At 42.4% G+C, this 16,600-nt stretch overlaps 1 protein-coding gene across 1 annotated transcript in view; it reads left to right on the forward strand.

Annotated features, from left to right (window-relative positions):
• The window catches only part of LOC120053949 (disabled homolog 2-interacting protein-like), a 71,507-nt gene that overhangs the window by 26,853 nt on the left and 28,054 nt on the right, over positions 1-16,600 (forward strand). The window contains exon 4 of the mRNA XM_039001281.1: positions 14,656-14,809. Within this exon, the coding sequence (XP_038857209.1) occupies positions 14,656-14,809 (154 nt within the window). The remainder of the gene's footprint in view (positions 1-14,655; positions 14,810-16,600) is intronic.

Here is a 16,600-nt window from a genome sequence, read left to right on the forward strand (position 1 = left end):
CATTTCTCTAGCATAGGCTACTTATCATAATGAATGATATCAGCAAAATGCCTGCTATAAGTGATTGGTGTCAATCACTTTCAGTTTGTGGTCCCAGCTCTACTCTCTGTCATTCTGGTTCTGGTTTTCATTTACAGAGTCATATAATTGACATTTTGAATGATGGCGTGTCACATTATATATTTTCTGCTAGTCGACCTCTTCATTTGCTTTTAGCCAGGCAGCACAGTGTTCCTTTGTGTCAGAATAGATGCACAACACTGTAGTTCACTCTGTAATGACATCTCAACAATGTTACTTTGAAAGGCATCCACAGATATGCTGCTATTCTAAAACCTATTGAAATATTCAATAGAGAAGTGGCAATCAGCTCAACCCGTGTGTGTGATGCATAGAGAGTTGTGGGGAGATATTTTCCTCAATCTTAATTCACAAGGAGCTCCATGTTGAATATCAGCTCGTGTGCATGTGAAGAAGCTGAAGCAGGGACCATAGAGGTCTGAATCCAGACCAACACTACCTCCCTTAATGCAGCACAGCTTATCTGACTGCAAAAGAGAAGAAGGATGTTGGAGAAAATATTAAGGTCTTTAATGGTTTCTGCCATGGCATTGTTTTACTGGCCTGTAAAAAAGGCATTGTGATATGCCTGCTGGCGTCTCTGTGCCTGGCGCGCACACCCACACGCTAGACAGAGAGGCCATTCTTTTAATGGAAGGATTCTGGAGTCTGAAGTAAAGTGTTGGTGCTCATTAAATCCAAACTCCTGTCACATCCAATTTCCGGAAGCAATCAAACATCTTCTTAGCAGTGGAACAGTTGCCAAAAGGAGGCGAAAACATGTCATCACCCTTCTAAGCCAATGTGATATCATGTCTTCCCAGTCACAGCACTTATTTTAAACAGCTTGCTGTTTGCAAGACTTCAGTTTAGTGTGTATTTATTTATTCAAGATTTAAACTGATATGAATTTTAATATTTAGGTTTAATTTATTTGCACCAAATAAAACAATACAGATAAAAGAAAGAAAAAAAGTGAGCAGGTATGGTTTGGAAGGCCTTACAGTGCATTCGGAAAGTATTCAGACCATTCCCCTTTTCCACATTTTGCTACGTTACAAGCTTATTCTAAAATGGATTTAAAAAATAACTAATCCTCAACAATCTACACACAATACCCAGTAATGACAAAGCGAAAACAGGTTTTTAGAAATGTTTGCAAATGTATTAAAAACAATAAACAGATTACTTTATTTACATAAGTATTCAGAACGTTGGCTATGAGACTAGAAAATTAGCTCAGGTGCATCTTGTTTTCATTTGTATTTCTATTTATTATGGAGCCCCATTTGCTGCTGCCAAAGCAGCAGCTACTCTTCCTGGGATCCAGCAAAATTAAGGCAGTTTATACAATTTTAATACATTACAATACATTCACAGATTTCACAACACACTGTGTGCCCTCAGGCCCCTACTCCACCACTACCACATATCTACAGTACTAAATCTATGTGTATGTATAGTGCGTATGTTATCGTGTGTGTGTGTGTATATGCATGTTTCTGTTCCAATGTTTGTGTTGCTTCACAGTTCCCGCTGTTCCATAAAGTGTTTTTTTCCCCGTTAAAAAAAAAATCTAATTTGACTGCTTGCGTCAGTTACTTGATGTGGAATAGAGTTCCATGTAGTCATGGCTCTATGTAGTACTGTGTGCCTCGAATAGTCTGTTCTGGACTTGGGGACTGTGAAGAGACGTCTTGTGGCATGTCTTGTGGGGTGTGCATGGGTGTCCGAGCTGTGTGCCAGTAGTTTAGACAGACAGCTCGGTGCATTCAACATGTCAATACCTCTCATAAATAAAAGTAGTGATGAAGTCAATCTCTCCTCCACTTTCCCCCAGGAGAGATTGACATGCATATTATTAATATTAGCTCTCTGTGTACATCCAAGGGCCAGCCGTGCTGCCCTGTTCTATGCCAATTACAATTTTCCTAAGTCCTTTTTTGTGGCATTTGACCACACTACTGAACAGTGGTCAAGGTGCGACAAAACTAGGGCCTGTAGGACCTGCCTTGTTGATAGTGTTAAGAAGGCAGAGCATCGTTTTATTATAGACAGACTTCTCCCCATCTTAGCTACTACTGCATCAATATGTTTTGACCATGACAGTTTACAATCTAGTGTTACTCCAAGCAGTTTAGTCATCTCAACTTGCTCAATTTCCACATTATTTATTACAAGATTTAGTTGAGGTTTAGGTTTTAGTGAGTGTTCCAAATACAATGCTTTTAGTTTTAGAAATATTTAGGGCTAACTTATTCCTTGCCACCCACTCAGAAACTAACAGTAGCTCTTTGTTGAGGGTTGCAGTCATTTCAGTCGCGGTAATAGCTGACGTGTATAGTGTTGAGTCATCCGCATACATAGAAACTCTGGCTTTACTCAGTCAGTGGCATGTCGTTAGTAAAAATTGAAAAAAGCAAGGGGCCTAAACAGCTACCCTGGGGAATTCCTGATTCTAACTGAGTTATATTTGATAGGCTCCATTAAAGAATACCCTCTGTGTTCTGTTAGACAAGTAACTCCTTATCCATATTATAGCAGGGGGTGTAAAGCCATAATACATAAGTTTTTCCAGCAGCTGACTATGATCAGTCATTTTATCACTAATTTCTGTCAGCCAATCATCAGTCATTTGTGTAAGTGTTGTGCTTGTTGAGTGTCCTCTATAAGCATGCTGAAATTCTCTTGTCAATTTGTTTACTGTGAAATAGCATTGTATCTGGTCAAACACCATTTTTTCCAGAAGTTTACTAAGGATTGGTAACAGGCTGATTGGTCGGCTATTTGAGCCAGTAAAGGGGGCTTTACTATTCTTGGGTAGCTACCCACCACAGACCAGCAAATATTCTTTACATCATCAACATATGAATCACTACAACACTTCTTGTATGACCTCTTATACATTATATTAGGCCCAGGCTTTGGAACTTTTGTTTTCCTAGATATTTCCTATTATATTGTGATCACTACATCCTATGGATTTGGATACTGCTTTAAAGCAAATATCTTCAGCGTTAGTAAAAATGTGATAAATACATGTTGCTGATTTAATTCTTGTGCTGTTTGTAACTACCCTGGTAGGTTGACTGACTACCTGATCCAGGTTGCAGGCATTGGTTACAGTTTAAAAACAAATCCTGAGTGGGCATCTTGATGATAGCCAGTCAATATTTAAAAACCCAAGGAATATACTTCTTTGTTGATATCACATATACATTATCAAGCATTTCACACACATTATCCAGATACTGACTGTTAGCACTTGGTGGTCTATAGCAGCATCCCACAAGAATAGGCTTTAGATGAGGCAGATGAACCTGTAGCCATATTACTTCAACAGTATTTAACATTAGATCATCTCTTAAGCTTTACAGGAATGTGGTTCTGAATATAGACCGCAACACCGCCTCCGTTGGCATGTCTGTCTTTTCGGTAGAAGTTATAACCATGTATTGCTACCACTGTATCATCAAAGGTATTACATAAGTGAGTTTCAGAGATAGTCAGAATATGAATGGCATCTGTTACAAGCAAGTTATTGACTTCATGGACCTTGTTTTTTAGGCTACATATGTTAATATGGTGTATTTTTTAGCACTTTTCTGGGTTGCTTGATTGTTTTTAATGCTTTACTGGGAAGCTTGTCAGAGGTAGACTTCCTCATGTTATTTACATTGGAGCTGATAGTGCACGACGAGCTGCGTAAAGTGGTCTTCCTACTATTGCACACCGCCTCAGTGCTAACAGTGTAACTCTGGTTTATAGGCTCATGATTACTGCTTACAATAACTGTAGGATAAACAGATGTATTTGGTGCAATTAGGGGTACATAAATTAAATTACTTACATTGTGTTTGCCAATGCCCCTAAGATCATGTACATTTGATACAGCATTATGACGACTCATTGTCACAATGGTAGGGATTAACTGAGCTGGTCTTGGATCATTTACCAGTCATTGTTTCAACACAGCCTTGGAATGCGTGGACAGAGTTCAGGAGCCAAGATGATTTGGATGGACTCCGTCATTCCTATAGAGTATCTTCTGTTTCCAGAAGGTGTACAAGTTATCAATAAAAGTGAATCCAGCAGAGCTACAGTAGTATTTTAGCCAGATGTGTAATGCCAGCAGTCTGCTGAATCTTTCACACCCGCGGCTCAACGATGGTACTGGACCTGAAATTATTGGCCGTTTTTGGAGTCTTTTAATGCTAAAATCATTTATTTTTTCACAGAGGTTCTCTGTGGTGATGGGAGAACCTTCCAGAAGGATAGTCATTTCTCCAGCACTCCACCAATCAGGCCTTTATGGTAGAGTGGCCAGACGGAAGCCACTCCTCAATAAAAGGTACATGATAGCACGCTTAGAGTTTGCCAAAAGGCACCTAAAGGACTCAGACCATGAGAAACAAGATTCTCTGGTCTGATGAAACTAAAATTGAACTCTTTAGCCTGAATGCCAAACGTCACGTCTGGAGATAACCTGGCATCATCCCATACGGTGAAGCATGGTAGTGGCAGCATCATGCTGTGGAGATGTTTATCAGTGGCAGGGACTGGGAGACTAGTCAGGATCGAGGGAAAGATGAACGAATCAAGGTACAGAGAGATCCTTGATGAAAACCTGCTCCAGAGCGCTCAGGACCTCAGACTGGGGCTAAGGCTCACCTTCCAACAGGACAACGACTCTACGCACACAGCCAAGACAACGCAGGAGGGGCTTCAGGACAAGTCTCTGAATGTCCATGAGTGGCCAGCCAGAGCCTGGGCTTTAACCCATTCGAACATCTCTGGAGGAACCGGAAAATAGCTGTGCAGCGAAGCTTCCCATCCAACCAAACCGAGCTTGAGAGGATCTGCAGAGAAGAATGGGAGAAACTCCCCAAATACAGGTGTGCCAAGCTTGTAGCGTCATACCCAAGAAGACTCGAGGCTGTAATCACTGCCAAAGGTGCTTCAACAAAGTACTTAGTACACTTACAAACATAAAAAAGTAATAATAATAATCTTTGTCATTATGTGGTATTGTGTGTAGATTGATGAGGGAAAAATCTATTTAGAATGAGGCTAACGTAACAAAATGTGGAAAAGTCAAGGGGTCTGAATGCTTTCCGAATGCACTGTATGTTTCATTGGTTAGGCCTACTGAAAGAACTTGGCTTACTGTGTTTTGGTGCAATCTGGATTCTTATTTTGACAGGGCGTCAATGCTGAGACCAAGGTATCTTTTCCAGATGAGCCCTGTATAGCACAGCAAAACACAGCAAAATACAATAAACACATACATTTTATTTTTTATTTAACCTTTATTGCCCCCTAGGCAAGTCAGTCAAGAACAAATTCTTATTTACAATGACGGCCTACACCGGCCAAAACCGGACAACGCTGGGCCAATTGTGCACTGTTCTATGGGACTCCCAATCACAGCCGGTTGGGATACACGTTGATATACAGTGCATTCAAACTATTCATACCCATTAACTTATTCCACATTTTGTTGTGTTACAGCCTGAATTCAAAATGGATTAAATATATTTTGTCTCACCCATCTACACACACTACCCCAGAATGACAAATGAAAAATCTAATTTACATAAATATTCACACCTCTGAGTCAATACATGTTAGAATCACCTTTGGCAGTGATTAGAGCTGTGCGTCTAAGTCTATAAGAGCTTTGCACACCTGGATTGTACAATATTTGCCCATTTATTATTTTGAAAAGTCTATAAGCTCTGTCAAATTGGTTGTTGATCATTGCTAGACAACCATTTTCATGTCTTGCCATATTTTTTCAAGCAGATTTAAGTCAAAACTGTAACACGGCTTTAACGGACTGGAACTGCACAACAGATGGCAAATCAACTGCATCAGGGAGATAGTGAAATGCTGTACTGTGCATTTAATGTTGTAGTTTGAGTACAATGCAATACTGCTACGCCCAGCAAAGGTTGCTACTTGGCAACCCCGAAGACTGCATGAAATAGCCTACATCTGGTGTAATAACACTACAAAACAGCGTTATGCCTCTTACTCACTCTAAATGAGAGTAGAATGAGACAGAAAGCATGAACTACATGGCAAGGCCCCATGAGTTAAATGAAAGATTGAATGCAGAAAATACAGAGCGTTCTTCATTATGTTGTTAGCATAGAGGGATCTGAAACCATTATAGCATAGAAATTTGAAGCTCGTGTTGACTGAGTTATATTCTTCATTCTGTGCCAGTCTATTGTATACATGCAGACATGTTACTGTATCCACATCTAATAAAAATGTGAAAAAATTATATCTCCAGTATGTTCTGTGTTTAGTAATGCACTCCTTTTGACTCAGCCGAGTCACAAAGGCACTTGTTTCTCCGCGCTTAATGGCCTTGTCATTTCCTGTTATGTAATTCAGGCTCCTATAAGCCATCCAGTTCCTTGGCAGCTTCACCGGATCTTCACTTTATAAGGCTTGACATCATCTACATTCTGTGATTTGTCTGTGTTCCAAATGTTGATTCTCCCATTTGGGACACTACTAAGCCAGCACTGTGTCCTTAATCCCTTGAATGTTGGTGACAAAATCAGTGATACATTTATTTTTTTCTCCAGATAAAATATCTCTGGGGTTTCTAAACATGAACAACAATATCAGTATAGAGTTGGATATTATTTTTAGTTGATAGCGATTGTAAAGAATGTCGTCGGGAGAAGGAGAAGAGGACCAAGGTGCAGCGTGGTAAGTATTCATAATACTTTTAATAAATACGAACACTTGAACAAAAACAACAAAGCGACAAACAAACAGTTCTGCAAGGTGCAATACACAAAACAGAAAACAACTACCCACCAAGCACAGGTGGGAATGAGGCTACCTAAGTATGGTTCTCAATCAGAGACAACGATAGACAGCTGCCTCTGATTGAGAACCACACCAGGCCAAACACCTAGAAATACAAAACATAGAACAAAACATAGAATGCCCACCCCAACTCACGCCCTGACCAAACCAAAATAGAAACATAAAAAAGGAACTAAGGTCAGGGCGTGACAGCGATTGGACCTGTCTGTACACTAGTGCCACTTGTCTGGTGAACAGCAATACATATAACCTCATGAAATACTAGAGTAGAATATGCTATTGATAAATGACCCCTTCATACATCAAAATATCTAAATGTGCTAGTACTGTAAGTAGTATTTGCTTATGTTTTTATGTGTTTAGCTCAAATCAGAGGTCTACTGTCGCAGAGACACGAAAGTCCAACCTAATTTAATCGGCTGTTATGGAGTTGTGGACGTACAGTTGAGTCATTAAAACTCCTTTTTCAACCACTCCACAAATTTCTTGTTAACAAACTATAGTTTTGGCAAGTCGGATAGGACATCTACTTTGTGCATGACACAAGTAATTTTTCCCACAATTTTTTACAGACAGATTATTTCACTTATAATTCACTGTATCACAATTCCAGTGGGTCAAACCTCAAAGAAAATTGTAGACCTCCACAAGTCTGGTTCATCCTTGGGAGCAATTTCCAAATGCCTGAAGGTACCACGTGTATCTGTACAAACAATAGTACGCAAGTATAAACACCATGGGACCACGCAGCCGTCATACTGCTCAGGAAGGAGACGCATTCTGTCTCCTAGAGATGAACGTACTTTGGTGCGAAAAGTACAAATCAATCCCAGAACAACAGCAAAGGACCTTGTGAAGATACTGGAGGAAACGGGTACAAAAGTATCTATATCCACAGTAAAATGAGTCCTATATCGACATAACCTGAAAGGCCGCTCAGCAAGGAAGAAGCCACTGCTCCCAAACCACCATTAAAAACAACAGTCTACAGTTTGCAACTGCACATGGGGACAAAGATCGTACTTTTTGGAGAAATGTCCTCTTGGTCTGATGAAACAAAAATAGAACTGTTTGGCCATAATGACCATCGTTATGTTTGGAGGAAAAAGGGGGATGCTTGCAAGCCGAAGAACACCATCCCACCACAGTGGTAGCATCATGTTGTGGGGGTGCTTTGCTGCAGGAGGGACTGGTGCACTTCACAAAATAGATGGCATCATGAGGCAGGAAAATTATGTGGATATATTGAAGCAACATCTCAAGACATCAGTCAGGAAGTTAAAGCTTGGTTGTAAATGGGTCTTCCAAATGGACAATGACCCCAAGTATACTTCCAAAGTTGTGGCAAAATGGCTTAAGGACAACAAAGTCAAGGTATTTGTAACGACTCTCGTGGGTTGAAGAAGGAGACCAAGGTGCAGCGTGGTAGGCGTTCATGATTTTTAATAAAACTGAACACCGCAACAAAATAACAAAGTAGAAAACGAAAGCGAACAGTTCTGTCAGGCAACAAAACAGCTAAACAGAAAATAACTCCCCACAAAACCCAAACGGAAAATCACAACTTATATATGATCCCCAATCAGAGACAACAATAGACAGCTGCCTCTGATTGGGAACCACACATGGCAAAAACAACAAAGAAATAGAAAACATAGAATCTCCCACCCGAGTCACACCCTGACCTAACCAAACATAGAGAATAAATAAGGATCTCTAAGGTCAGGGCGTGACAGTATTGGAGTGGCCATCACAAGGCCCTGACCTCAATTCTATAGAAAATTTGTGGGCAGAACTGAAAAAGCGTGTGCGAGCAAGGAGGCCTACAAACCTGATTCAGTTACACTAGCTCTGTCAGGAGGAATGGGCCAAAATTCACCAAACTTATTGTGGGAAGCTTGTGGAAGGCTACCCAAAATGTTTGACCCAAGTTAAACAATTTAAAGGCAATGCTAACAAATACGAATTGAGTGTATGTGACCCACTGAGAATGTGATGAAAGAAATAAAAGCTGAAATAAATCATTCTCTCTACTATTATTCTGACATTTCACATTCTTAAAATAAAATGATGATCCCAACTGACCTAATACAGGGAATGCATTTTTACCAGGATTAAAATAGTTTAACTGTATTTGGCAAAGGTGTATGTAAACTTCCGACTTCAACTGTATGTTACAATAGACCGTGCAGCTTTGAACTATGTAGCGTGCTTTACAAAGTCATGTGATCCATGATTCTGACCGTCTATGGTTCTGGCATTGTCAGCATTGTTACTTACACACAGGGCTGGATTAATGCAGGGGCTTACCGCAGCGGAAGCCCCTGGATGGCCCAGGCCCGTGGTGGGCCCAAGATGCAGCAAAAAAATGTATGTACAAAAACAAAGTGTGTATATATATTATATAGAGTATATATTTAATATTTTTTCACTGCAACTGCTAACCACAGGAAGACTCAGTAGCCCACTCTCAATGTGTAGACTGCCTGCTACTGCCTTCTGCCTCTCTGCTAATCATCAGATGAGGGGAGGTGGGGAGGCAGGGGGCCTGTGGGTAACTTGATTGGGTAACTGATTTAATAAAAAATACAAATGCATAAGAAATAAATGTGACTGGTCAATTATGTGAGTCAGGGGCTGGGCCCAAGAGGGGGGGAAAATCCAACCACAGGAGCCCACTGTCAATGTTCAAAATACACCAGAGAGCATTATTTACCCACAGAGAATCAATAGTTTACAGAAAAGTACTGTGGATTAAGTTTTCTATTACAAGCACATACAAGTATCTGCAAAAATTAAGGGAACACCAACAAAAAGTGTCTTTTAAAGGATGTTTGGCCACCATGAGCTGCCAGAACAGCTTCAATTCACCTTGGCATAGATTCTACAAGTGGACCTAAACCATGGCAGGAAAATTCACCCCACACCACATATACTTTGTATCCGTTGTTTACTCAAGTGTTACCTTTGTTTTGGCAGTATGCCTACAGTATATGCCTACAGTCAGGAAGGCTGCAGTTTGTGCGGCATGCGTACCAAATATAGTCTACAGCTTGTTGCGTTGTGGCCATAGACATACTATCCCTAAAGGGTTTTATAAGCTCTTAGCCTGGCAATTTGACTGTTAAAAATAGGTACACTAGCAATGGATGCCATTACTGACTTTTTTCTTTACATCTTTTTCTCCCCAATTTTGTCATATCCAATTGGAAATTAGTCTTGTCCCATCGCTGCAACTCCCGTACAGACTCGGGAAAGCCAGCCTCACCAATGTGTCGGAGGAAACAGTACACCTGGCGACCGTCTCAGCGTGCATGCGCCCGGCCCGCCACAGGAGTCTCTTAGAGCGCGATGGGACAAGGACACAGCCCGGTATTGAACCAGGATCTGTAGTAACGCAGCTAGCACTGAATGGATGCTGTTGGTTGGCCTTTTGCAGATTTCAAAATACAATAGTGGGAAAAACGCACAGTTTGGAAAGCAAACAAATACTGCTGAAAAGAGAAGACTAATCTGCGTGTAGAACCAATAAAAAAAATGTTTTCTCAACTCCCAATTTGTAGCTAACAGCTGCACTGTTTTCAAAGTAGCTCATCTTGAGATAGGCTATTGCCACGACGAGTGCATCGGCCATCACCATGAGAAGCCTATGGCTTCATCTTCATCATTAGGTGAGTCAGTGGGCCACTAGAAAGGTTATTTCGTAGCCTAATGTAGCCAATTATATAGAGAGAGATATATGCACACACACACAGTACCAGTCAAAAGTTTGGACACACATGCTCATTCAAGGTTTTTTCTTTATTTTTACTATTTTATACATTCTAGAATAATAGTGAAGACATCAAAACTATGAAATAACACATATGGACTCATGTAGTAAACAAAAAAGTGTTAAACAAATCAAAATATATTTTAGATTCTTCAAAAGTAGCCACCCTTTGCCTTGACAGCTTTGCACACTTGGCATTCTCTCAACCAGCTTCACATGGAATGCTTTTCCAACAGTTTTAAAGGAGTTCCCACATATGCTGAGCACTTGTTGGCTGCTTTTCCTTCACTCTGCGGTCCAACTCATCCCAAACCATCTCAATTGGGTTGAGGTCGTGTGATTGTGAAGGCCAGGTCATCTGATGCAGTATTCCGTCACTCTCCTTGGTCAAATAGCCCTTAAACAGCCTGGAGATGTGTTGGGTCATTATCCTGTAGGAAAAATAAATTATAGTCCCACTAAGCACAAACCAGATGGGATGGCGTACCACTGCAGAATGCTGTGGTAGCCGTGCTAGTTAAGTGTGCTTTGAATTCAAAATAAATCACTGACAGTGTCACCACTAAAGCACCATCACACCTTCTCCTCCATGCTTAACATTGGGAACCACACATGCGGAGATCATCCGTTCACCTACTCTGCTTCTCACAAAGACACGGCGGTTGGAACCAAAAATCTCCAATTTGTACTCATCTTACCAAAGGACAGATTTCCTCCAGTCTAATGTCCATTGCTTGTGTTTCTTGGCCCAAGCAAGTCTCTTCTTCTTATTGGTGTCCTTTTAGTAGTGGTTTCTTTGCCGCAATTCGACCATGAAGGCCTGATTCACACAGTCTCCTCTGAACAGTTGATGTTGATGTATCTGTTACTTGAACTCTGTGAAGCATTTATTTGGGCTGCAATCTGAGTTGCAGTTAACTCTAATGAACTTATCCTCTGCAGCAGAGGTAACTCTGGGTCTTCCTTTCCAGTTGCGGTCCTCATGAGAGCCAGTTTCATCATAGCACTTGATGGTTTTTGTGACTGCACTTGAAGAAACTTTCAAAGTTCTTGAAATGTTCCGGATTGACTGACCTTCATGTCTTAAAGTAATGATGGACTGTCGTTTCTCTTTGCTTATTTGAGCTGTTCTTGCCATAATATGGACTTGGTTTTTTACCAAATAGGGCTATCTTCTGTATACCACCCCTACCTTGACACAACACAACTGATTGGCTCAAATGCATTAAGATGGAAATAAATTCTACAAATTAACTTAGTTAATTGAAATGCATTCCAGGTGACTACCTCATGAAGCTGGTTGAGAGAATCCCAAGCGTGTGCAAAGCTGCCATCAAGGCAAAGGGTGGCAACTTTGAAGAATCTGAAATCTGAAATATATTTTGATTTGTTAAACAATTTTTGGTTAATACATGGTTACTACATGTGTTATTTCATAGTTTTGATGTCTTCACTATTATTCTACAATGTAGAAAATAATAAAAATACAGAAAAACCCTTGAATGAGTAGCGGTGTCCAAATTTTTGACTGGTAATGTATATACATTTTTTCCTAATATCGTACACTCTGTGTGTGTGTGTGTGTGTCGCTTCATTGACCTGGGCTATTGTTTGTTTTTAAAAGGCATATTTTTTTTTCGGGCCCTGCTAGCAAATGTTCCCCATGTGTGGAAATCATCTGTAGCCTATGCCACATGGCAAACAGTATTATGGCTTTTTCTGCAACAGTAAATGTACCACTCATCGAATTGCATCTTGGTGCACAGATTTGTTTACTGAAAATGATGGTGTGCCGGAAACGGGTTGTTTTAGGGGGCAGGGGATATGAAAAAAATCTAAGCGGTCCTGGCCCTGCTTACACCTTGTATCCTTTAAGACCAATGGTCCGATGAGTTAATTGAAACAATGCTAATTTCATTACATAATGGCCTTGTGTGTGTGCTTGGCCCCCAACAGCCTGCAGTGGCATTGATACGATCATTAGGTAAATGCTGAGCCACAGAACGCAAGTTGAATAGCTGCCATCAGACGAGCATGAATCTCTCTCTCAATAAGTGAATTAAAAATCTGAAAAGTTGTCAGCACAGTGCATTAACAGACTGCAACATGAGTTACAGAGCTAGCCTACTGCCGTGGAGTTTGGTCTAGAAATCCTGAAGCTTGTTTGCCATTGACTAGAAATATGCTTATAAAAATGTATATCATTGATCCCATATTATGGAAACCGACCCATTACTATTCAAAGACCACTATACCAGTATTGCATGGGCACTAGTGCAACTGTCTATTTGTTTAATTTCATTTAGACTTATTGTCAGCGACTTTAAACTCACATTTGCAAGATAGTCACCAAGAACAAAATCCATCCAGAGCTTTCCATTTTAAAATGTTACCGACATGCTAAAAGTTTTCTCGTAAGGGATCTAGCTTCTCAGAGAGGAAGGTTTATATTAGTCCATTCAGCTCTGCCAGTTATGCCTATCTCTCTGTATCGTTCTCAGTCTCTCACTCTGTCCCCACACTGATAAGTTGAGCTAGAGAATACGGCGACAAATTCATTACCTGAGGATTTTTTCCAGACTCATCCCCTGAGGCAGGAAGTAGAGCCATGTTTAATTCATGCAGCCAATGGAGAGCCAGGGGAGCGATGAGTCAGCAGATATCTGTTTGCCGCCCAGCAGGTGCTTAATTGCCCTGCTTATCCTCCTAGACATTGATTGTAGTGTGCATGTGTTAACCAACACCACTTACAGAACAACTGAAAAGATGAACATGTACTGTAGGGGCAAAAAAAGTATTCTACTCTCTCTGTCTATATTATCTGTGAGACTTAATTGGCTTTTTGTCTTTTTCAGTCATTAAAATACAGTTGAGTTGTGGATTGAAGACGGAGCGTGTATTACGGATGCTATGATTTTTACGTACAATTCATATATGGAACCAATAAAACTAAAAGGAACCCTTGAAATTACTTGGTTGCACAAATATTTTTATCTGTATCCGCTCTCATGTTTTACTGTGGGTAGTATGGCTTACTGTGGGTAGTATGGTACTGTAGTATGTTTTACCATGGGTAGTATGTTTTACCATGGGTAGTATGTTTTACCATGGGTAGTATGTTTCACTGTAGATAGTATAGTAGTATATTTTACTGTGGGTAGTATGTTTTACTGGGGGTAGTATGTTTACTGTGGGTAGTATGGTAGTATATTTTATTGTGCGTTGTATTGTAGTATATTTTACTGTGGGTTGTATGGCTTACTGTGGTGTAGTATGTTTTACTGGGGGTAGTATGTTTACTGTGGGGAGTATGTCTTACTGGGGGTAGTATGTTTTACTGTGGTGTAGTATGTTTTATTGTGGGTAGTTTCGTTTTACTGTGAGTAGTATGGCCGTATGCTCTACTGTGGGTGGTGTTTTACCGTGGGTAGTATGTTTTACTGTGGGTAGTATGGTAGTATGTTTTATTGTGGGTAGTATATTTTACTGGGGGTAGTATGGCTTTCTTGGCTTCTTTCACTTCAAGGATATCAATTGTTCTCTTGAGCTGTGTTATTGCCGTTCACCTTTAACGGTCATGATGTTGGTCTTCTTCTCCCACTCCTACTATCCGTGACTAAGTGACCAGTAAGAATGCAACCTCCCTGTTTCTGCAGCTGTGCTCTGCCATTTGCCAGAGGCACTTTAAAGCGTGGCGTTGGAGCAGCGTCCCCACCTGCCATACCATCAAAAAGACGTCCAAGCAGAAGAGCTACCAGCTGGGAGAGACTAGAGAGCCCAGTCATGCCAACCCCATAGAGCCAGATCCCGTGTTATCTGACAGGGTGTACCCACAACACCAGTCTGGTTTTGGTTCACATGCCTCCCCCAGCCCTCCTCTCTCAGTGTGGGACATCGCACTGGCTGTTGCCTGCGTTGACACATTGTATGTGTGTGACTGACTGACCGTGTCTCTTCCTCTTCTCCCCCAGATCCCATCTGATGCCGAGGCTGAAGGAATCGCGGTCTCACGAGTCGTTGCTCAGCCCCAGCAGTGCAGTAGAAGCTTTAGATCTCAGCATGGAGGACGAGGTGTTGATCAAACCGGTGCACGGCAGCATCCTGGGCCAGGACTACTGCTTCGAGGTGAGCCCACCCCCCACCACCACAACTGCCTGTCATGACTGTCGCAGCTCAAGGCTCGCTGACTGCTGACTCATTTTAATAGTATTTCTTAGGATCCTGAACCTCTGTACATAATGCATTGTGTTTAATATACTCTTCATTTCGTCGCCATTACATATGTCTGAAAACCTGCAGGCCTCTGACTTTCTGTCAAGCAGCCAGTGCCTTTGGGTAGTGTGAGTGTGTGGCTGGGCATTTGTTAGGGAGGAGGGTCTCCCCGCCCCTCCGCTTCCTGCCTGGTAGGGGCCTGTGTGTCTGTCTGACCCATCTGTTGGCATCTCCATGCTCCTGCTCTCTGTGGATCTGCTCTGAGAGGTGAGCTCCGAGGGGTCCCCATTCACAAGGATTTACTGCCTATTATGCTAAAGCACGCTTCCAGCTGGACAGACCATGGCTCTGTGACCGAGAGGACGTCTGACGGGGTCAGCCAAAAAAAAGAAAAAAAGCATTTCTCTCATGATCAAGTGCAAGAGGATTTCAATGGCTGTCCAGGCTTTGTTTAGTCCGGTATCAGTGTGCACTGTGCAGACCCTGCAGCTCAGCTGGAGTGTGTGTGTGTGTGTGTGTGTGTGTGTGTGTGTGTGTGTGTGTGTGTGTGTGTGTGTGTGTGTGTGTGTGTGTGTGTGTGTGTGTGTGTGTGTGTGTGTGTGTGTGTGTGTGTGTGTAACGGCTTTCGTCCTCTTCGTCTGAGGAGGAGTAGGAAATATCGGACCAATGTGCAGCGTGGTACGTATCCATAATATCTTTTAATAGAATGAATACAAAATACAAAAAGAACAAGAGAATCAAAATGAAAACCGAAACAGTCCCGAATGGTGAAAACACTGAAACGGAAACAACCACCCACAACACACAAAACAGGCTACCTAAATATGGCTCCCAATCAGAGACAACGATAAACAGCTGCCTCTGATTGGGAACCACACCAGGCCAAACACATAGAAAACAAACAACCTAGAAAAAAGAACATAGACTGCCCACCCCAACTCACGCCCTGACCAACCTAACACAAAGACATAAAAAATATACTAAGGTCAGAACGTGACAGTACCCCCCCCCCCCCAAAGGTGCAGACTCCGGCCGCAAAACCTGAACCTATAGGGGAGGGTCTGGGTGGGCGTCTGTCCGCGGTGGCGGCTCTGGCGCGGGACGTGGACCCCACTCCACCATAGTCTTTGCCCGCTTAGGTGTCGCCTTTGGAGCGGCGACCCTCGCCACCGCCCTTGGACTGGGGACCCTTGCAGCGGGCCCCGAATAGATGGGAGACTCCGGCAGCGCCGAACAGGCGGGAGACTCCGGCAGCGCCAGAGTGAAGGGCGGCTCCGGCAGCGCCGGAGTGACAGGCGGCTCCGGCAGCTCCTGACTGATGGACGGTTCCGGCAGCTCCTGACTGACGGACGACTCCGGCAGCTCCTGACTGACGGACGACTTTGGCTGCTCCGGACTGGAGGGCGTCGCTGGCTGCTCCGGACTAGAGGGCGTCGCTGGAGGCTCCGGACTAGAGGGTGTCGCTGGAGGCTCCGGACTAGAGGGCGTCGCTGGAGGCTCCGGACTGACGTCCTTTGTTGGAGGCCTCATGCCATGGATCCTCACTGGAGACTTCGTGCCATGGATCCTCACTGGAGGCTTCGTGCCATGGATCATCACTGGAGGCTTCGTGCCATGGATCATCACTGGAGGCTTCTTGCCATGTATCACCACTGGAGGCTTCGTGCCATGGATCATCACTGGAGGCTTCGTGCCATGGATCAT

Source organism: Salvelinus namaycush, chromosome 1, assembly GCF_016432855.1.
Source record: "Salvelinus namaycush isolate Seneca chromosome 1, SaNama_1.0, whole genome shotgun sequence".
Lineage (NCBI taxonomy): Eukaryota > Metazoa > Chordata > Actinopteri > Salmoniformes > Salmonidae > Salvelinus > Salvelinus namaycush.